Below are 18,252 nucleotides of genomic sequence, written 5' to 3'. Positions count from 1 at the left end.
TGTAAACATCTAAAACTCAGACTTAAGCCAAAAAAAATTGCTAGCTCTTACTAGCACATAGCAATTTCTTATTCTTGTATGCTTAAATTAACAGCACTAACTACTGTCTTCACCCAGGTTTGGTGTGGGTCATTTCAGCTTCCAAAGAATTGTGCCTCTTGTGATTTTTCCTCTCCCTGTGTGAGAATTAAGTATATCATTTTGTTATTTAGAAATCAGCAGGTCCTCTGGATACTATCTAATACAAATGGCTTATTTTACAGATAAGGAACTAAGGGCTGTAGAGTTAAATGATTTGAATGAATGAATAAAAAAGCACCTGTTATATACTAGGCATAATGTTTGGTGCTAGGTCTAGAAATACCAAAGGGAAACAGATCCTGCCTGCCAGGACTTTACAATCTAATGGAAGCAACACAGATCTGGAGAGTAGGCATTGAGAAGGAGGTTTTGGTCCCAAGAATCAGACAAATAGTAATGGAGCTAAAGAGGAATCATTTTTCATGGCACTTTCAGGAGTAATAGTAATGCTCATTATGTTCTCTAAGCAAGATATTCTTAGGGATGGATATACCTAGAGTGAAATGAGTATTAAACCTGAATTTAATCCCAGGTTCTCAATTTTCATATATAGTGGTCTCTTTCCCACCCCTCACTTTTTTTGTTGTTGTTGTTGTTTTATCTTTTGAGAGACAGTTTGGTAGAGTAGATTTGAGTCAGGAAAGTCCTGGGTTCAAGTTTTGCTTCTGACTTAACTAGTATGGCCAGGTGTATATCACTTAAGCTTTCTGAACTTGTTTCCTTATCTACAAAATGGAATTCAGCATATCCCTACCTTTGTACAGGGAACAAGTGAGATCATGTTTGTAAAGCAAGTTGTCCATTTTTATAAATATTGCCTGCTATTTATGCCTACAGATCAAAGCTGGTGGTGGTTCCTGGAAAAAAAAAAAAAAACCAGGATTCCCACTAAGAGCTTCAGGCAACCAAGGATAGAATTCCCCTCCCCCCCATTAACTTCATCAAAAATTGGACTTGAGTATGACCCAGAATAGCATTCTGAGCTTCAAACCACAGGTCATCTACACTAGGTTCTTAGTTTTCCTGAAGAAATCTCTTTCTTTGGTTCATACCACTGTATGGGACAATAGAGTCAGAAAATGTGACTGGTCTGGTGCTTTTCTCTAACAGAAACCCCTGTTATCACAAGGGCTGCCTACTGGCCCTCTCTCATCCCTTATTGTCCTAATTGTCTTTTTTCTTTTTTTCTGAATCATCCTTGTCCCCTTCCCCAACTTATAATCTATCTTTGAATTGGACTGTCCAGAACCCACTTGATTTGTGCTGACTGGCCTCCCTCTAACATGGCCTCAAATTTCAATTTTGCAAGAAATTACACAAAAGATTTTAAGAAAATATAAAATTTTAATCTTTACATATAGCTAACAAATTGTTTCTTCCCTCCCCATTAAAAAAGAAAAAAAAGTTAATTTCCCTTTAAAATATAACAGAAAAGCTATAATAATGTATTCCTGGTGGTTAGATCGAGTCTCACTGGCTAAGGCTCTGTCTTAACTTTCTCTTCCTGAATTGCCATTGATTATTCCAATGTTTCAAGGGCACAACTTGGAAGCTGAAAAGCTCTCAATCTTTATTTAAGTTAAACCTCATTTCCCCCCTTAACTTTGGGCTTCTTTAAGAGCCATACAGTTAGGGTTCACTTTCACTTTAAATGCTTCACCTTCTCACTGTATATTATCCTTCCTTGTGTACAAACCCTTCCCTCTCACTGTGCAGCAGCCATGTTTACTCCCCTAAAAGGCATCAAAATAATTGTAAGGACTAGCTAGTAGTAATCCTTCTGCAGACACATCCAACAAGTACATTATTGCTAGAGCTCAGGCTTTTCCCTCCTGCCCTACAAAGCCCCAAGGTAAAAGGGTTCCTGCAAGAGTTAGGGTGTTGTGTGATGTTCCCAGGAGGCTATTTGGTCAGTGGAGAATTAAGATTGCATGAGAAGATTTGCTCTCATGCAGTCTTCTAAGATGGCTGTCAAGGCAGGAAGAAGTTGATTCTCTGAGAAATGGACTTACAGCCTTGAGCAGAGAAAAGTTTTTCTTCCTTCGGTACGTACATCATCATTTTGGCTACTTTGTCCAACATCTCCTCAGTATACTCGAGGTCCCGGCCCACGAAAGCATCTCGAGCACACAGTTTGACATGATGGTACTCAAGTGGCAAGAAGGGGACAAAGAAGTCAATCAAGTTTTCCTTCACAAGTTGATTGTGGCCAAAGTTGCTGTCTGCAAACAAGATCCAAAGTCAGAGAAGCTCTCACCATGGCGTCCTGTACCATTGAGGCTTTTAGGAGGCCAGGCACAGAAAGGTTACTGCTTTTGTTTAAAAATGACACAACTTTTGCCAAAGTGCCATAGTCTAGTTTCCCACTCTGTCTTGTAAAAGAGAAAGGATATTCATATCAAAAGATCTCTGGGGCCATCATCTCAAATTCATCTGTTAGAGAATTTTTGTAAAGGACCACCTCAACTTTCCTTTCCCCTCTCCCCATAAACATTCACACTATTCTAGGCAAAATCAGTTCAAGGAAATAAGACTCAAAACTGTCCCACGTTGTCATAGGAAGTTAATAATTTAGTAGACTTCTCCCTCCCACCCTCGTTATCACAAGGGCTGCCTACTGGCCCTCTCACACCCCTTATAGCTACTTTCAGTGGCAATGCAGAGGTTGCAGAGAAGGGGGCTGGGTTTTGTGCCTAACTTTGTTTTGGGCTAGTTTACCTGTTGATTTTAGAATCTCCTGGAGGTGGGGCTCCAGGTCCTCCATGGTGATCTCTTCCCTGGATCGTCCTGCCTTAAGCCAGCTCAAGACCACTTCATTGATTGTGTTGCCACCAAGATTACTAGAAAGGAATGAAAGGCTTGTTACTTCACCCTCCTTTTCATAACAAAACATCTTCCAACAAAATTGTGCATTTGTTTGGGGGAAGAGTATGGCAGAGCCACAGGAAATCCTAAGCCAGAATATGGAGAGAGGGGGACATTACTACATCACCTATGTAGGTAGCATTGAAGCAGCCAGAACTCGACAAGTTCAAGAATCTCTGTATGATCCTAGGCAAATGCCAAGCTGCTACATTAGCACTGGAGCTGCTGTTAACAAGCATTTATTTAATAGCTATCCACTATGCATCAGGTACTGTGCTGTAAGTACAAAGGAAGCACAAATCCCAAGGGGATCCTAGTCTAATGGGAGAGACCATACAAACAATTATGATACCAACATGATAAATTGGAAAAAAATCACAGCTCAGAGGGAAGCTACTAAAATTAAGGAGAACTGAGAGCCTAAGAGGCTAGCTTGTTATTCCTTCTTTTATAGATGAATCTTACAGAGTAAAATAGCTGAAAAATCGGAACTCAAAGCCAATTCCTGACTCCATTATCATTGCCCTCATTCAATCTTTTTTCAAAAATGTACATCATAAAGTGTGAAGAATTTATCTCATTGGGTTGTTGTGAGAATCAAATATAGTGATTGTGGAGGGGAAAAGAAGTAGGAAAGAGAGAGAGCATGAGCAAAAGACCATTTTCCAACCTTAAAACACAACATAAATGTCCCTGTTCCCTAAGGCTCTAAGGTGCTGAAAGTCTCTGAAACAAATATAGAATCTTAGCATTAGGAATAATAATAAACCACCAGGAAAGAGGTCATGTAGGTCTCCTCTATCTAAAGAATGAATTCTTTCACTCTACAAAATGATCTCCAGTTAGCAGATGCTTTGCAGCACGGGTAAGATTACACATATGCTGCAACTTGAATTGGAATCTTAAACCCTTCATATGATTTTTCATCATTAGAATGTGAGCTTGAAAGTAAGTACAGGTACATTTATGTCCTAAGGGTTTTCATGTAGTAAATGTTTATAAATACATTAATTCATTCAAGCTAGGTCTTCAGCTTTCTGTTTCAGGTCATTCATTTTCCACCATGTTGTTCAGTTGTTTTTCAGTTATATCGCACTTCTTGTTAGCTTATTGAGATTTTCTTAGCAAAGCTACTGGATTTGCCATTTCATTCTCCAACTCATTTTACAAGTGAGGAAACTGAGGTAAGCAGTTTTAAATGACTTACCCAGAGTCAAACAACTTATATCTGATGCTGGATTTGAACTTGGCATAATGAATCTGATTGTAGAGCTAGCCCTCTATCCATAGTATTACTTAGCTGCCGTATTTTCCACTATACTGCCCCTTTACATAGTAACACTAAAATTATGATTGCAAACTAGCTCTTATACCTTGTGGTTCTGGCCAAGTCACTTCACTGCTCTGTGCCTAAAAGTCCTCATCTATCAGATAAGTGGTAATAATAACACTGGACTTCCATAGAATCAGATTGTGAGCTCCTTGAGAGCAGAGACTGTTTCCCTGAGTTCCCCTTCATACCTTACAAAATAGCAAGCATGTTGATTGTCAGAAGACATTGTGATTGATGCTGTGAATTAGCCCCCCTGTTCTGGAGGACAGTTTAAAATTTACACAAGAAAAGTAGCCAAATTCTCTATATCTCTGACCCAGTGATTCTATTACTGGATAAATATCCTAAAGTAGCAAAAGACAGAAAGATACCAAAATATTCATAGTATCATCTTTTGTGGTAGCAATAAACTAGAAACAAAGTTAGTCTCCAGTGATTGAAGAATGGCTGAAAAATTTTGGTTTATGGATATAATAGAATTGGTTGTGCAGTGAAGAGGTGAAGAAATGAGCAGTTCAGAAAAACATTAAAAGCTTTGTATGAATTGATGCAGATAAGCATCAGTGATGAGATGAAGTGGCTCAAAAGAAAAGCCATATATAAAGTGACTACAATACTCTGAATTCTCTATAGTCACTGAAAAAACAAAAATGGTCCTTACAACAAATGTTGAAATAAAGTTTAGGGCACAGAGTTGGGAGATTGCTATAATAAAATGGCATATAAAATGTAAAAAAATCATTATGTCTGTTTATGTTTAATTGTTTTTTTTTTCTTTGCTACATGAGAAGTTTAATTCGGAGGCAGGTAGAAGACAGTTTTTTCCACCCAGAAATTAATGTCCTAAAAACTAATGACATTGTTTGCAAAAACAACTCTGTTGTTTAATATGAGCCTTTGATGTTATTTCTGGTTGCCAGAAATTCACTTCCTCGGTGAATTATTTGTGGTCCATACCGACACAAAGCATGAACTCCTGCTTCCTTCTTTCTCTTCCCCTCCTGCTTTATCAAAGTCTCAGGCTCAGACAACAAATGGACGACCTACATTTATATCTGCTTTTCTAGCTGCTACCATACATATATATACACACACACACACACACACACACATACCATGTGATTTAGGGCCAGTCACTTAATCTTTCTCATCCTACTTAAAGTTCTGTGGTGTCGTAGTTCATGCCCTGGTCAAATATCTCTCTGCCCTGTGAGGTCAATCTGACTATTCCCATGGGTGTTAGGTGCTGCATGTATGGTTTACCATAAAATGGCTGCCACTTCTAACCACACAGCTGCTCCTTTCTTCTAAGGTCCCACTGCTCTTTGTATAACTCCAGCTGTTCCCCTTTCCCCCTGTTTACTCAAAGTTCTTGTTCAACTCTCCACCCTGGGCCAGCTCACTTGACTTACAGCAAGCTTCATCCTAGAGATTGCAGCTCCTAGTCATCTGTTGTATACACAGAGAAGACATAATCACCAGGTGAAGTCCAGCCCTGTTACACAGCCAAGTGAATGCCCTGTAGTATAATTACCTCCACACGGTCAATTTGAGACATATCTATCACACTTAACTGGAGGGTATCCAGATGAAATACAGCACAAACCTCTGCCCAGAATTTCTCCCAAACATCTTAAGGAAAATTATATGATCCCCTGGTTCTTTCCTAGTTGCCTATATTTAAAAAGGGGTTTTCCCAAATTTTGATTAATATGGTTGTGTTTATATGATGCACATTGTGCTTGGAGTTGGTAGAAATGGGTTAAAATTATTTCATCTCTGGGCCTCAGTTTTCTCATTTGTAAAAGGAGGGGAGTTGGACTAGAAGATTTATAATCCCTTCTTAATAGCAATGAACACATTACCCCACTGCCTCTAAATATACTGAACTTCCCAAAAGAAGTTATCTCTACATTATAGATGAGAAAACTAAGTGTCAAGATTCCAGGGAGTTACACAATGTTACAAAGCTAGCTAATAAGTAGCAAAGCTGGAACTCACACTTAATCCTGGGGTTCTGTGTCTCCCAATTCACCTTAGACCTTCTTTGTCTTTTCTTTCCTTGCAAATGAACATCATGGCTTCTTCCTTGCTGCCTACAAACATTTCCCCATCCTGAAAAACACTCGATCTTCCATCCTGCTCACAATCATCCTTTATCTTCCCTGCCCTTTTTGGTCAAAACTTCTGCCTGCAATGGGTGTCTCCATTTCCTGTCCTCTCACTCACTCTCTTATTATTATATATAATTGCTTTAATCTTAATTGTCAAATATAATGGTCTTTTATCAATCATTATCCTTTTTTGGCCACTCTGCAGTCTTTGATATTGCTGACACTACTCTTCTTGTTAAGTTTTCAGTATATCTCACTCTCTCTTGGTTCTCCCCTTATATCACATATTCTTTCTCAGTCGTCCTTGCTGGATCCCTCATCCAAGTCATGTCCTCTAACTGTAGGTGTCCCAAAGGATCTGTCCTAAATCCTCTTTTCATTCTTTGCATTATTTTATTTGGTGATCCCACTAGGTCTCATGCTGATAATTCTCAAATAGCCTTATCCTTGCCGTAGACCTCTATTGACCTCCCAAATTTTATATCTACAACTGCCTTTTAGACATCTCAAACTGGATGTCCAGAAGGCCTCTTAAACTCAATTATGTAGGGGGAAAACCTCATTATCTTGCCCCCTATCTCCCCCACTTTCCTATTACAATAGAAGGCTTGCCAACTGGGTATCATCCTTGAATCTTCACCATCTCTTACCCTTCCCCTCCATATCCAGTCTGTCACTGAGACCTGTCAGTTTATCCTTTGCAAACTCTCCTCTCTTATGATACTGCTACCACTTTAATGCACACCTCCATTGACTCATGTTCATAGTATTGCAGAAGCCTGCTGGTGGATCTGCCAGCCTCAGACTTTTCCTTTCCCAATCCATCCCCCATTCAGCCACTATAGAGCCCAGATTCAACCATGTTACCAACCCCCTTTCTCCATAATCCCCAGTGATTCTCTATTGTCTCTAGGATAAAATACAAAATCCTCAGTTTGGACTTCAGAGTCTGTTATAACCTATTTCCCCTCCCTCTACTATCTTTTCTACTGTGCTACCTGGCACATACTCTACAGCCTAGTGACATTGACCTCTTTCCTGTTCATTTGAATAAAATACTCTGTGTCTCTGGTTGTCCCCCATGCCTCAAATGTGCTTCTTCCCCATCTCTGCTCACTGGTTGCCCTAGCTTCCTTCAAGTCCCAATTAAAAACCATAGGAAGCTTTTCTCAATCCCATTTAGTTCATATACTAATAAATATTAATAAATAATAATTTGTTAATTATTATTTATTATTATCGCCTTTCCTCTTAATTTGTATCCTATACACAGCATCTTTATACATATGTTTGCTTGTTGTCTCCCTCATTTGAATGTAAGCTCCTTAAGGGCAGAAATAATCTTGAGTTTCTGTTAATTTTAAAGTCACTTCCTGGAAATTCTATGAAAGAAGTCCTTTTTTTTTTTCCTGTCTTTTGTATCTTTACTTTCTTTATACACACCACTAATTCAGTGCTCTCTATCCAGCAGATTCAGTAAACTTGGTGATTTGAATGATTGACTTCCTAATGCCTGGGAATGGAAAGTGTCACCAAATTATCACCAGTAAATTAGACCTTAATCCAGAAAATTTTCTACTGCAGCTTTCTCCCAGGGACTCAAGGTTGCCTCCTTCATAGCTTGTCCAAAAGTACAAAGACTTTGGCAATCCCAAAGAAGACAGGTCATTGGGGGAAAGGTGATGATTTGAGCAGTTATCAAAGAGAACTTTGGGAAAAGGCATGTTGAATGAGGGCAATGACCCAAATATTACAAAAACTTTTTAGCTGAAAAAGCTCATAGCCTGATCTCTGTGTCATTATGAAATCTATACAAATTGAAGGCCAGTGGTAGTTCGTGATTTCCCAACAGATGAAATAGGAATATAACCTTTCATCTGTCCAAATAAAACAAGAGAAGTAAGAAAGAGTGAGCCTGTCTTACTAGTCTAGACAAGAGGACCTCAAAGGTGAAGGTTGTCTAGAACAAAGTTTGCTAGTCACTTGGTACAATTTTTTTTACCAATTTGTGAAGCTTTAGGACCAACTATCCTTACTACTTAAAAAAGTTAAATGTGATCCCTCCTTTTCCTCACGCTTGCTCATCCCTCCTCTCTATCTCTTGGGAAAAAGTTCATTTAAGATAGAGATCATTTATAACTGTTTGCTAACTGACTCTTAAAAGAGAGCCACCATACTTTGGTTTAAAAAAATCTAAATTCTCTTTTGCTTGCTACATCTTAAGTAAAATTTGATTTGAGAAACATAAAAAGTTCTCTAAATTCTTACAATGACATGGTGCTTGCTGTAGATGCATAACAGATCAAAGGAATGAGGGGTGAAAAGAAGAGAAAGAAAGAATAAAGAGAAAGGGGAAATAGCAGTCATGTCTAGTGACAATCTGGAATAAATATGACCTAGAGTTATTGGGAAGGAAGAGAATACCAAGAGCAAAAAAAAATTTACACAACAAATAGATGAGTTAATGAGAAAATAGGTGATTAAATAGATGACTTAAAAAAAAATGTAGCCCCTCCTAAGTAAATTAGTCAAGAAGTCATGACAGAAGATTTTTGAAGAATCATTTTTTAAGGCTAATTCAGCTCTTGAGTCCCCCTCTTCAATGAAGAGATGTAATACATCCACTTCAAACTTTTCCACCTAGAGAGGAGTTGCCTCTGTCCAAAATTTGATCAGAAGATCCTATGGAAAAACAATCTTCTAACTTCCCTGGAATTTTTATCTCCTCCTCAGTTGATACTATTCTCTTAATATTTAGGTGTGACATGGAAAACTCAGTAGACAAAGAAATGTTTCCAAATGGCCTCACTTTGCTGTACCTTAATCTACCCTTCCTTAAAATGGAGCTAAACCCTTCTCTGTCCCTTGCATGGAAGAAGTACTAAATGACCTTGGAAGCCTTCTTGCAAAGTTATCTAGTTCATCTTTGTGTATTCAAATAATTTTGGAAAGCCACCCAGCCACATTTTTTCTTTGAATCTAAAGATATTATTTGGCCTTCCTTAGTAATACAGACTAGGGTTTCACCCTCCTCATAGTCGGAACGGTTCTTTTCTGATAGCTAACTCAAAAGCTCTTATCTGTTATGTAGTTTCAGGGGAAAAAGCAACTCATGACACAACTAGAAAGCCATTTGAGGGAATATAGAATCAAAAGGCTAGATGTGTTGTGGTACAATCCTATACCACACATGACAAACTCATTTCTCTCAGACAAGCTCTAAGACTGGCCAGAAGTTAATACCCAGGAAGTAGGGTAAAGGAAGTCGGAGTTCCTTCTCTTGCTTCCTAGTTCTCACCTGAGGAAAATAAAGATTGCTCTCCGGTAATCTACCTCTTTGATGTTGTCGTAGTGATCCAGGATTGGTTTCAGAGTTTCCAGCAGATTTGGGGGTAGTTTCTCAGCCTCATCAAAGACAAATAGGGCTTGGCCACAGCGCTGTACTGTGTCACTCACCTGTTCCATCAGCTTTTCCTGCACAGAAATAAATGAGAGGCCAGGGTGAGTCATTCAAGGCAGCTAGAAAGTGTTGGGTTGGATATAGAGCGCTGGGCCTGGAGTTGGAAAGAATTGAGTTCAAATTCTTCCTCAGACGCTTACTAGCTGTGTGACTGGGAAAATAATTTAATCTCTATTTGTTCCACTTAACTATAAAATGAGAATAGAACAGAACTTATATCCTGGAGCTTCTATGAAGATAAGATGAGATAAAATTTATAAAGTGTTTTTCTAACTTTAAAGCACTATAAAAACTCTGGCCACTACCACAAGTACTGAGAAGTTTGGAAGAATGGGGCGTCATTTTTCCAAGATCTGCTGCTGTTGGGAGTGAGCTGAGGGGCAGAAACCCCTTAGATGGTCCCCAGAGCAAATGTGCCAGCTGAGACTATTTCAGAAGCTATAAAGAGACAATGGAGGTACATAGTTGTGCTAAGCTGTGTGAGGTGAACTCTTATAGATGACATGTTATTAGATTACTTGAGGCAATTAAGTGCTGGACTTGAGAGGCAGAAAAATCTGAGTTGAATCAGCCTCAGAAACTTATTAGCTGTGTGATTAACCTCTATGTCTCAGTTTTTCCTATTAGGTAAAATGATGCTAATAACAGCACCCACCTCAAATGATTTTTGTATGGATCAATGATGTAACCAACGAGAAGTACTTGGCAAAACTCAAAGTGGCACAGAAATGCCAGGGGCTATTAGGAAGTTCTTGTTGTTTGTCCTTAGCTCTTGAAGGGGATTGAGACATCAGGGAAGTGAATTCTACAAAATGCTGAACAACTTCACTAAAATCCTTCTCCAAGGTCTGGTGGTGCAGAGGGGACCTTAGGTTCCTGAGGATTCTGTCAGCTCCTAACGTGCTGGAAAAGCACCAAGTATAGGTGGTGGTTGCAAATTATTTGTCTATCTTCTGAGGACACAAGGAACTCATAGAGTAATAAGTTCTTCAGTCATAGCAACTCTCCAAGAAAGGCTATCTATTAAGTCCTGGAGGGGTTGTGAAGGTAGAGGTAAACACTGACATAATCTCCTTGACCAGGACCAATGGATGGAAGTTACAAAGAGGTCGATTTTAGTTTAGTTTAGTTAGCTACTCTAGGATGGAAATTAATTATGATCCTTTTATCCTAAATGTATGATTTTAAGTAATAAAACTACTTTTGAGTCTCAATTTCTTTATATTTAAATTAGATTAAGCCCCCAAAAGGTCTCTGAACAGTACATTCAGAAAATAACATAGCTGGAATTTAAATTCAGACTTGGCAATTCCAAATCCAGTATTCTTCCCACATGTATCCTATTCTAATTTCACTTTCTTCCACACCCCATCTTGACCCAGTGCTCTATTATGTCCCAGTAATTATCACTGAAGAATTTCTGATTCCACTCTCTGCCAATCTTTATCTGTAGGTTACCTCCACAACATGACTTCTTGGCCCCTGTACTAGGGATTCTTCATGAACTTTTGGATTAATTTTAATTTTATTCATGTTTCCATCAGGGTAAGGCCTGCTTCCATGGATCCAGATCAACATCTTGGCAAATAGGCCTTTCTGGCCCCAAATTGAACATCATTGGGTTGCCAACACTCTCACCCTTAAAACTCTTTAAACTTTACCCAATTTATCTTGAATGACTGCCACTTGTTGAGGATGCCCAGCTTTTTCTAGTTTGGTAAAACCTGGCAGAATATGCTTTGTTAATCTAGGTTTTGATAATACACAGTCATCTCTATGGCTTTATGAGGACTCAAAAGTAACAAAGTTTGTTGAAATATACTACTGACAATTTTGTCAAAATTTATCTTTTATGCTTTGAGAATAATCTATTATACATTCCTCTGATTTTGTGACAACCTCAAGGTTTTTGATAAATATTTCATTGGTGATATGGTTTCGGTACTTTGGAATAGAAAAAGGAATTGGATCTATGATTTCATCAATATTAATTAGTCAGCCAATAAGCATTTATTAAGTGCCTCCTATGTCTATCTAATTTTTTTAAATAATAGCTTTTTATTTTCAAAATATATGCAAAGATAATTTTCAATATTCACCCTTGTAAAACCTTGTGTTCCAAATTTTTCTCCCCCACTTTTCCTCCTAGATAGCAAGTAATCCAATATATGTTAAACATGTTATATCTATTTATTGGCCCAGGGCCAATGTGCATTTTTCATCATGTTAATGAAGAAACTTCCTCACCAATGCATTATTGGTACTTTTTCTGCAACTTAATGGTCTTAAAAAATTTCCCTAGCACATTAAGAGGTTCAATTAGTTACCTGGGCCTGCATGGTCAGACAATTCTTGAACATAGGTCTTTTTGGGTCTGAGCCGAACTTCTTAATCACTACACCACACTGTCCTTCAGCCATTAGAAAAAGCCCATCCAATTCTCACATTCCATGATTCTATTGATTTAATCACATGATTATATGGCTCCATTCCTATGGAAGCATATTGATGGCATGTGACAAATCACTTCATCTCTCTTTTTCGTTTCCTCCCCTGTAATATGGAGATTTGGGCCAGCCGGACCCCTGATGTCTCTCCCAGAATCTTATGTTACTTGGTTATATCACAAAGTAATGGTTTAACTAATAATCCCTCTGCATCATCCAACTAGCTTTGGAGGAACTGAGATGTCCTCTCCCTAGTCCTTGCCTAAACTTGACATCCTCCCTGCTCTCTCAGAAGTGCCACAGCTTCCATACTTGCATTTTTAATATAGAAAAGCTGTGCAGAGGTGCTGATCTTTTTAAAAGGTTAACCTCATTTTTTCTTGTTGAAATAAAGGAAATTTACCCTCCCACTGCTAATTTTTCCTCCATTTGACAATTTTAGTCTTCTCTGAGAGCCTTGCAGTATCTGCTGCAGCATCCCTCAGCTGATTAGGTAGGACTCTTCCATAACAATGGCTTCTTGACTGAGGATGGCCTCCATAGACCCTCCAGAGCATCTTCTCACCTTGTATACATCCACATATTTCAGATGAGGGAAATGAAGCATGGAGATGAACACCTGAACACACTCACTCTCCAGCCCATCTCGGTACAGTTGATCCGCCAGCATCCGAGTCACAAAGTTCTTGCCAGTACCAGACCAGCCATTGAATGACAGGACGAGAGGTTTCTCTGGTTGGGGCACTGAGAGGAAGCCCTTTACTGATTTCAGAACAACTTCCTGGACCAAGTGTTGACCATGTAGTCGGGTGCTTAGGTCTATCTCCAGACCTAAGAGAAGGAAAAAGTCACACAGAGATATCCATCTCCAGACTTGAGAGGGAAAAAGTCAGGCACACACATATACACACAAATGACAAAGACACACACACAATCCATCAGTCATTGCACAGTAACATAACTATGTTGAGGGCCCAAAGGAATTCAACTAGTTTGCAGAATAATCTAACCCCAGTCTTCCATTTTATTATATGGGAGTGCTAGGAATCCAGTCATTCTTTGTCACATCAGAGAGCAGACCTCAACCTCAATGGGCTTAAATTGAAGCAAAAGGAACAGCAAACTTCTAATCCCCTTAATTCTAGCACTAACATCATCTCCCACTTATCTTACATATAACTCAGATTTACATAATTGCTTATACATTGTCTTTCTCATCATATTTCATATCTTTCCTTGAACCTTAATTTCCTAATGAATAAATGAAGCTGATAGTCTACCTACCTCAGAGGTCCATTTAAGATAAAGGGAGAAAAGTCCTTTTAAAACTCTAAAATGCCATACAAACAAGAGCCGTTGTTGTTATAACTGTTTTTACCTGTGATGTTGTTGATTATCCTGCAGTCATCCCTGTCACAGCAATCTTTGAATTTGCAGTACCAACTGGAAAGGATATCCATGTATTGCTGGCCCAGTAGGGGAGAGGTCCACCCTAGAGAAGGAATAGGAAGGGAAAAAATGGGCTAAAGCAGCAGTTTGAAAGGGTAGATGGAGCTTGGGAGGAAGCAAAGAAGTCTTTACCCTTCAACTTTTGCAAAAGTTGACACCATCCCACGACTAGTGAACAGAGTACTAGAGTCTTTGGGAAAGGGGCTTTCCTAGAACTGGCTTCGTAGCAGGAAGCTTAGATCACATGATTTACAGTCAGAAAGCACCTCAGAAATCATCTAGTCTATTTGCCTCACTTTGTAGATAAAGAAACTGAGAACCAAACATGGTATCACTAAGAAACCATTCCCTTCATCCCCTGAACTCCCATCCTGTTGCCCCTGGGTTCTCCCCTCACAAACCCCACTAAATAAGCTCCCCACCATGTTTCACTTCATCTCCCCTTTTCCCATGTTCTTTCTGGTTCTGGAACCATAAACAAATTTATAATCACCATCCCTGAAAAGGCTGTCAACCAAGTCCCCAGTGGATCCATTCTTCCTAACTTTCCAAGTCAGCTATCTCCCTCATCTGGAATGTAAGTTTCTTGAAGGCAAGGACTACTTTGCATTTGCATCTCTATGAGCTACTAGCACATAATAAAAACTTAAAACATATATTGTTTGTTTCCATTTATTAAGAGAGGTATCCAAGCAACTTGATTCAAAGCCGGGCCTTCTGACAAATCCAGTGCTCTTGTCCCTGTATCATACTGCCTATACTATTCTCCTTTCTGATGGAGGCGGCTGATTCTATTCTGAGGAAGAGCCCAGTGGGTCCAGCAGGACAGCTGCTCCAGTCATCTGCCCAGGGAGATCACTAGCTTTAGAGATCAACAGCCTAGAGAGCCAAGAACTATTTATTTCTTTCCCCAATCACTTGGAGGTTCAAATTCCCCAGGGAACACAAAGTTGGCATTCTAACAGTCTCTAGTTGGGAACTTCCCATGTAGACCTAATGAGCCGAAACCCAAATACTCAGCTGGTATCCCTAGTTCTCATTCTTTACTTCCACTAGTGTACCCCCTTAGATTTCCTTGTGCACACACAGCGAACCCATCAGAGAAGGGGTTTGATTGATCAGTATACTCAGGGCATCAGAGAGTTGGATGTTAAAGAGCATAAACCCAACTTAGAACCACAAAAGATGGAAATAAATATTTTGTCTAGGTTAAATCCCATTATAATAAAATCCTATTTGATTGTATTCAAAAAAATTTTAAATAAATGGGTCTTTGCTGAAACTTGGAAGTCTTTTTGGTTGGCCAGAGGATTTTTCCTGTATTAGTTGTTACAGTTTGGTTTGAGTTTTGGAACAGAATTATCATAGAATCTTAGAAATTGCAGCATCTAACCTCCTCAACTTAACAAATAAGGAAACTGAGACCCAAAAAGGTAAAAAGTCTGAACCAAGATCACCTGGCTTGTCAGTGACAGAAGTAAGACAAACCCTCATCCCCTCGCTCCCAGGCCAATGCTTTCCCTTTTTGTTGTTTAGTCATTTTCAGTTCACAACTTTATGACCCTTTTTGGGGTTTTCTTGGCAAAGATACTGGAGCGGATCGACATTTTCTTCTTCAGATCATGTCATAAATGAGGAAATGGACACGAACAGGGTTTGATGACTTGCCCAGGGTCACATACATGGTGCCAGTAAATATCTGAAGCTGCATTAAGAACACAGCTCTTCCTGACTCCAAGCCTGGAAACTCTATAAACTGCTCCATTAGCCTCTGTGTTGTACCCCTGTATTTCTCTTAAAAATAGGCTCTGTGAGAAGCAGGGAAATGGGAGAGAGTACTTGTCATCCCACAGGGAAGATTCACAAGCCTCTAGCAGGGTGTCCCAGGCTTCTCATTTGGTGTTTTGTTTTTTGTTTTGTTTTGTTTATTTCTCTTAGAGGAGAATTCTTTACTTAAACCTGGGGTTCAGGACAGACAAGAAAGTAATGGGTTGTTCCTTGTCAGTGCTTGTGGTGGAGAAGGGGAGAAATCATCAAGGACACACAGACTCAGAAAATGGGTTGGAAGGGAAAGGAAGTATCCCTGATGCTGGGTACCAACCACTTTTGTCTGAAGCTGAACTGCAGTCCATCATTTGAGGCTGTGCTCTTGAGAGATGAGAAAGAGACCATCTTGACAGTCCACATAGCAAGACTGAGTAACAATGAAATACAGATGAACTTCTGGAACCAAAAAAGGGAGAAAGGGTATTGCTCAGCTCATCTCACTGATAAGGCTTCTGGAGTCCCAGATAACAAGGAACAGAGCAGCTGGGATAAATTCAGTTAAGGGCTTCACATCCCCCAAGCTCTTCTTCCAAGTTAGAGATGGTGTCCGGCCTGGTTACCGTAGGTCCTACCAGGGCCAGGCAGGATGTGCAGGTTTGTTAGGTCCATAGAGGCAGTGTAGTAGAGTGAAGGTCCCTGAGATTGTGAGGTCTGGATGAGGAAGCCCGCCTTTGACATTTCCCAGCTGTGTGCCACCATCGGCAAGTCACTTAAATAAACGGATTAGACAAGATAAGTTCACTTCCATGTGGACACTGTGATCCAATGGCATAAACTCCTAAGCCACAGTTTCCTCACTTATAAACTGAGAGTATTATCAGACTGTTATTGAAGAATAAAATGATGTACATAAAGTTCTTTGCAAAGCTCGTAAGGTCCCACAATGGAGGTCCCACCACGGAAGGGAAGGAGCAGGGGTTCTAGAGCCAGGGGACCCTGTGGAGGGAAGGAAAATCCCACCACTAAAGCTTACCAATCATGTGACTTTGGACAAGTCACTAAAATGGCCCCTAAGACTTAAGTTCCTCACCTATAAAATGGGAAGAATTGGATTAAATGGATTCTGAGCAGCGTTTCTAGGTAGCTGTAGGTTAGGATTAGGAGGCTCGCTGAACTAGGAGAAGGGGTGAGGGGCAGCCGCCTTCTTACCCAGTGACTTGGAGGCAGTTTTCTTCTCATCGCAGTCCTGGGACCAGACTTGGCAGGAGACGTAGTCCCAGTACTTTTTGGAGAGATCGGTCGCAACCTTCACCCGCTCCTTCAGGCCCTTCCCCAGCTTTTTGGCCATGGGGAGCCCGGCTCTGTCCCACCAGCTCTGCCTCCTATCCTCCCCAGCCGCCTCGGTCAGTAGCAGTACAAGGCAGAGCCACAGAGCAGCCCTCCGGAACAACATCCCTGGGTGGCCTGGCGCACTCAGCCCCCAAGCGCCTTCTGGGACCGGGACCGGCCGCGTCCTCTCCAGGCCTGGAGCTTTTCCGGACTCGCGAAATGCCTCGGCGGCAGGGCTGGGCCGCTCTCGCACTTCCCGTCGGCCTGGGATTGGTGTTGCCGGGGTAACACTGGGTGCCAGCTGCCAGACCGGGAGGGAGAGTCTGGTCGACTCCTACGGGCTAAGGGCCGGCTTCCGAGGCGTCTGCCCGGGCGGCCTGCCTTGCTCTTCCTCCTCGCCACCCCCCTTTCCGCTTCCAGTTGAAGCCGGAGCACAGGCTAGAGCCGGCCGGGCCCTGGAGGGGCAGAGGAGGCCTTGGAGATAGCAGCCTGCTACTTTGCGGGGGAGGGGGGAGGGACTTTCACTTTGGTCTCTGTTAGGGGAGGGAAGTTGCGCGGGCGGGGAAGGATGTGGAGCCAGAAACTAAATCTCCTTGTCAGTCACTTAGACGGGCGGCGGCAGCTTCAAGTCAAAGTCACAGGAGTTCCCCCCCCCCCCTCCGCCACTCAGGTGTATTAATGCGTTAAAAATTCCTGGTCAAAAGCATCCCTTAGAATTCCAAAGGGAGATATCCAGGCTCTCCCAGCCCCCATGGGATCTGAGCTGTCCCAGCCCCATTCTCATGATCTGCTCAGGTTTCCCAACCCCCACCAAGCAAATTCTAGCCCTCGATGAAATCCAGCGAGGAGCCAACTTGGGACTCCACCCACGGCTCCTTCAGCCAAATCTCTCCTTATAAAAGGAGCCAGACTAAAATCCCCTCTTTGCAGAGGGTCCAAACATGCCAGCCATACCATGCTTGGCACCCCAAGAACTCTGCCCCCTGGAATACTGTTTCTGGTGCCCTCTTTTCTCTACCTTCACCTGTTTCCTTAACTAGACTTAAATCTTACTTCCAAACCCCACAATAAACCTCTTTTATCTAGGTTTTCAGGTGTGTAAATTCCTTTACAGAGAACTGCTTGCGCTGCCACTAGACCTCATTTAACTCCTTATCCTTGCACCTAATCCAAAGGGGTTGCAGGGGAGCTCCATTTGACTCCCTGTACCCCAAACCACTAGATCAGAAACCTCAATTTAATTTGGATATCCCAAATCTAAACCTCATCATTTTGGTTCCCTCCACACCTCACCAATATTATTGTTCCTTTCGAAGTGAAATACACATATTAAGTTCTTAATATCTAGGGAACTATCCCATGCCCTGGTGAACATGCAAAATTTAGGTATAAGATGGTTTCTTCCTT

The 18,252-nt window shown here is 40.9% G+C and overlaps 1 protein-coding gene across 1 annotated transcript; it reads right to left on the bottom strand.

Moving 5' to 3' along the window:
* Positions 1–1,405: 1,405 nt before the first annotated feature.
* TOR3A (torsin family 3 member A) lies at positions 1,406–17,346 on the bottom strand. The gene is made up of 6 exons (XM_074308486.1): positions 16,726–17,346; positions 13,679–13,792; positions 12,866–13,131; positions 9,692–9,867; positions 2,800–2,921; positions 1,406–2,303 (listed from the first exon to the last, which is right to left on the bottom strand). Exons 1-6 carry the CDS (start codon positions 16,967–16,969, stop codon positions 2,053–2,055), a joined length of 1,173 nt encoding a protein of 390 aa, XP_074164587.1. The 5' UTR covers positions 16,970–17,346; the 3' UTR covers positions 1,406–2,052.
* Positions 17,347–18,252: the final 906 nt, after the last annotated feature.

This window comes from Sminthopsis crassicaudata, chromosome 4 (assembly GCF_048593235.1).
Source record: "Sminthopsis crassicaudata isolate SCR6 chromosome 4, ASM4859323v1, whole genome shotgun sequence".
Classification (NCBI taxonomy): Eukaryota; Metazoa; Chordata; class Mammalia; order Dasyuromorphia; family Dasyuridae; genus Sminthopsis; species Sminthopsis crassicaudata.
The sequence above is the reverse complement of the archived record's forward strand: the minus strand, read 5'-3'. Positions and strand labels throughout refer to the sequence as shown.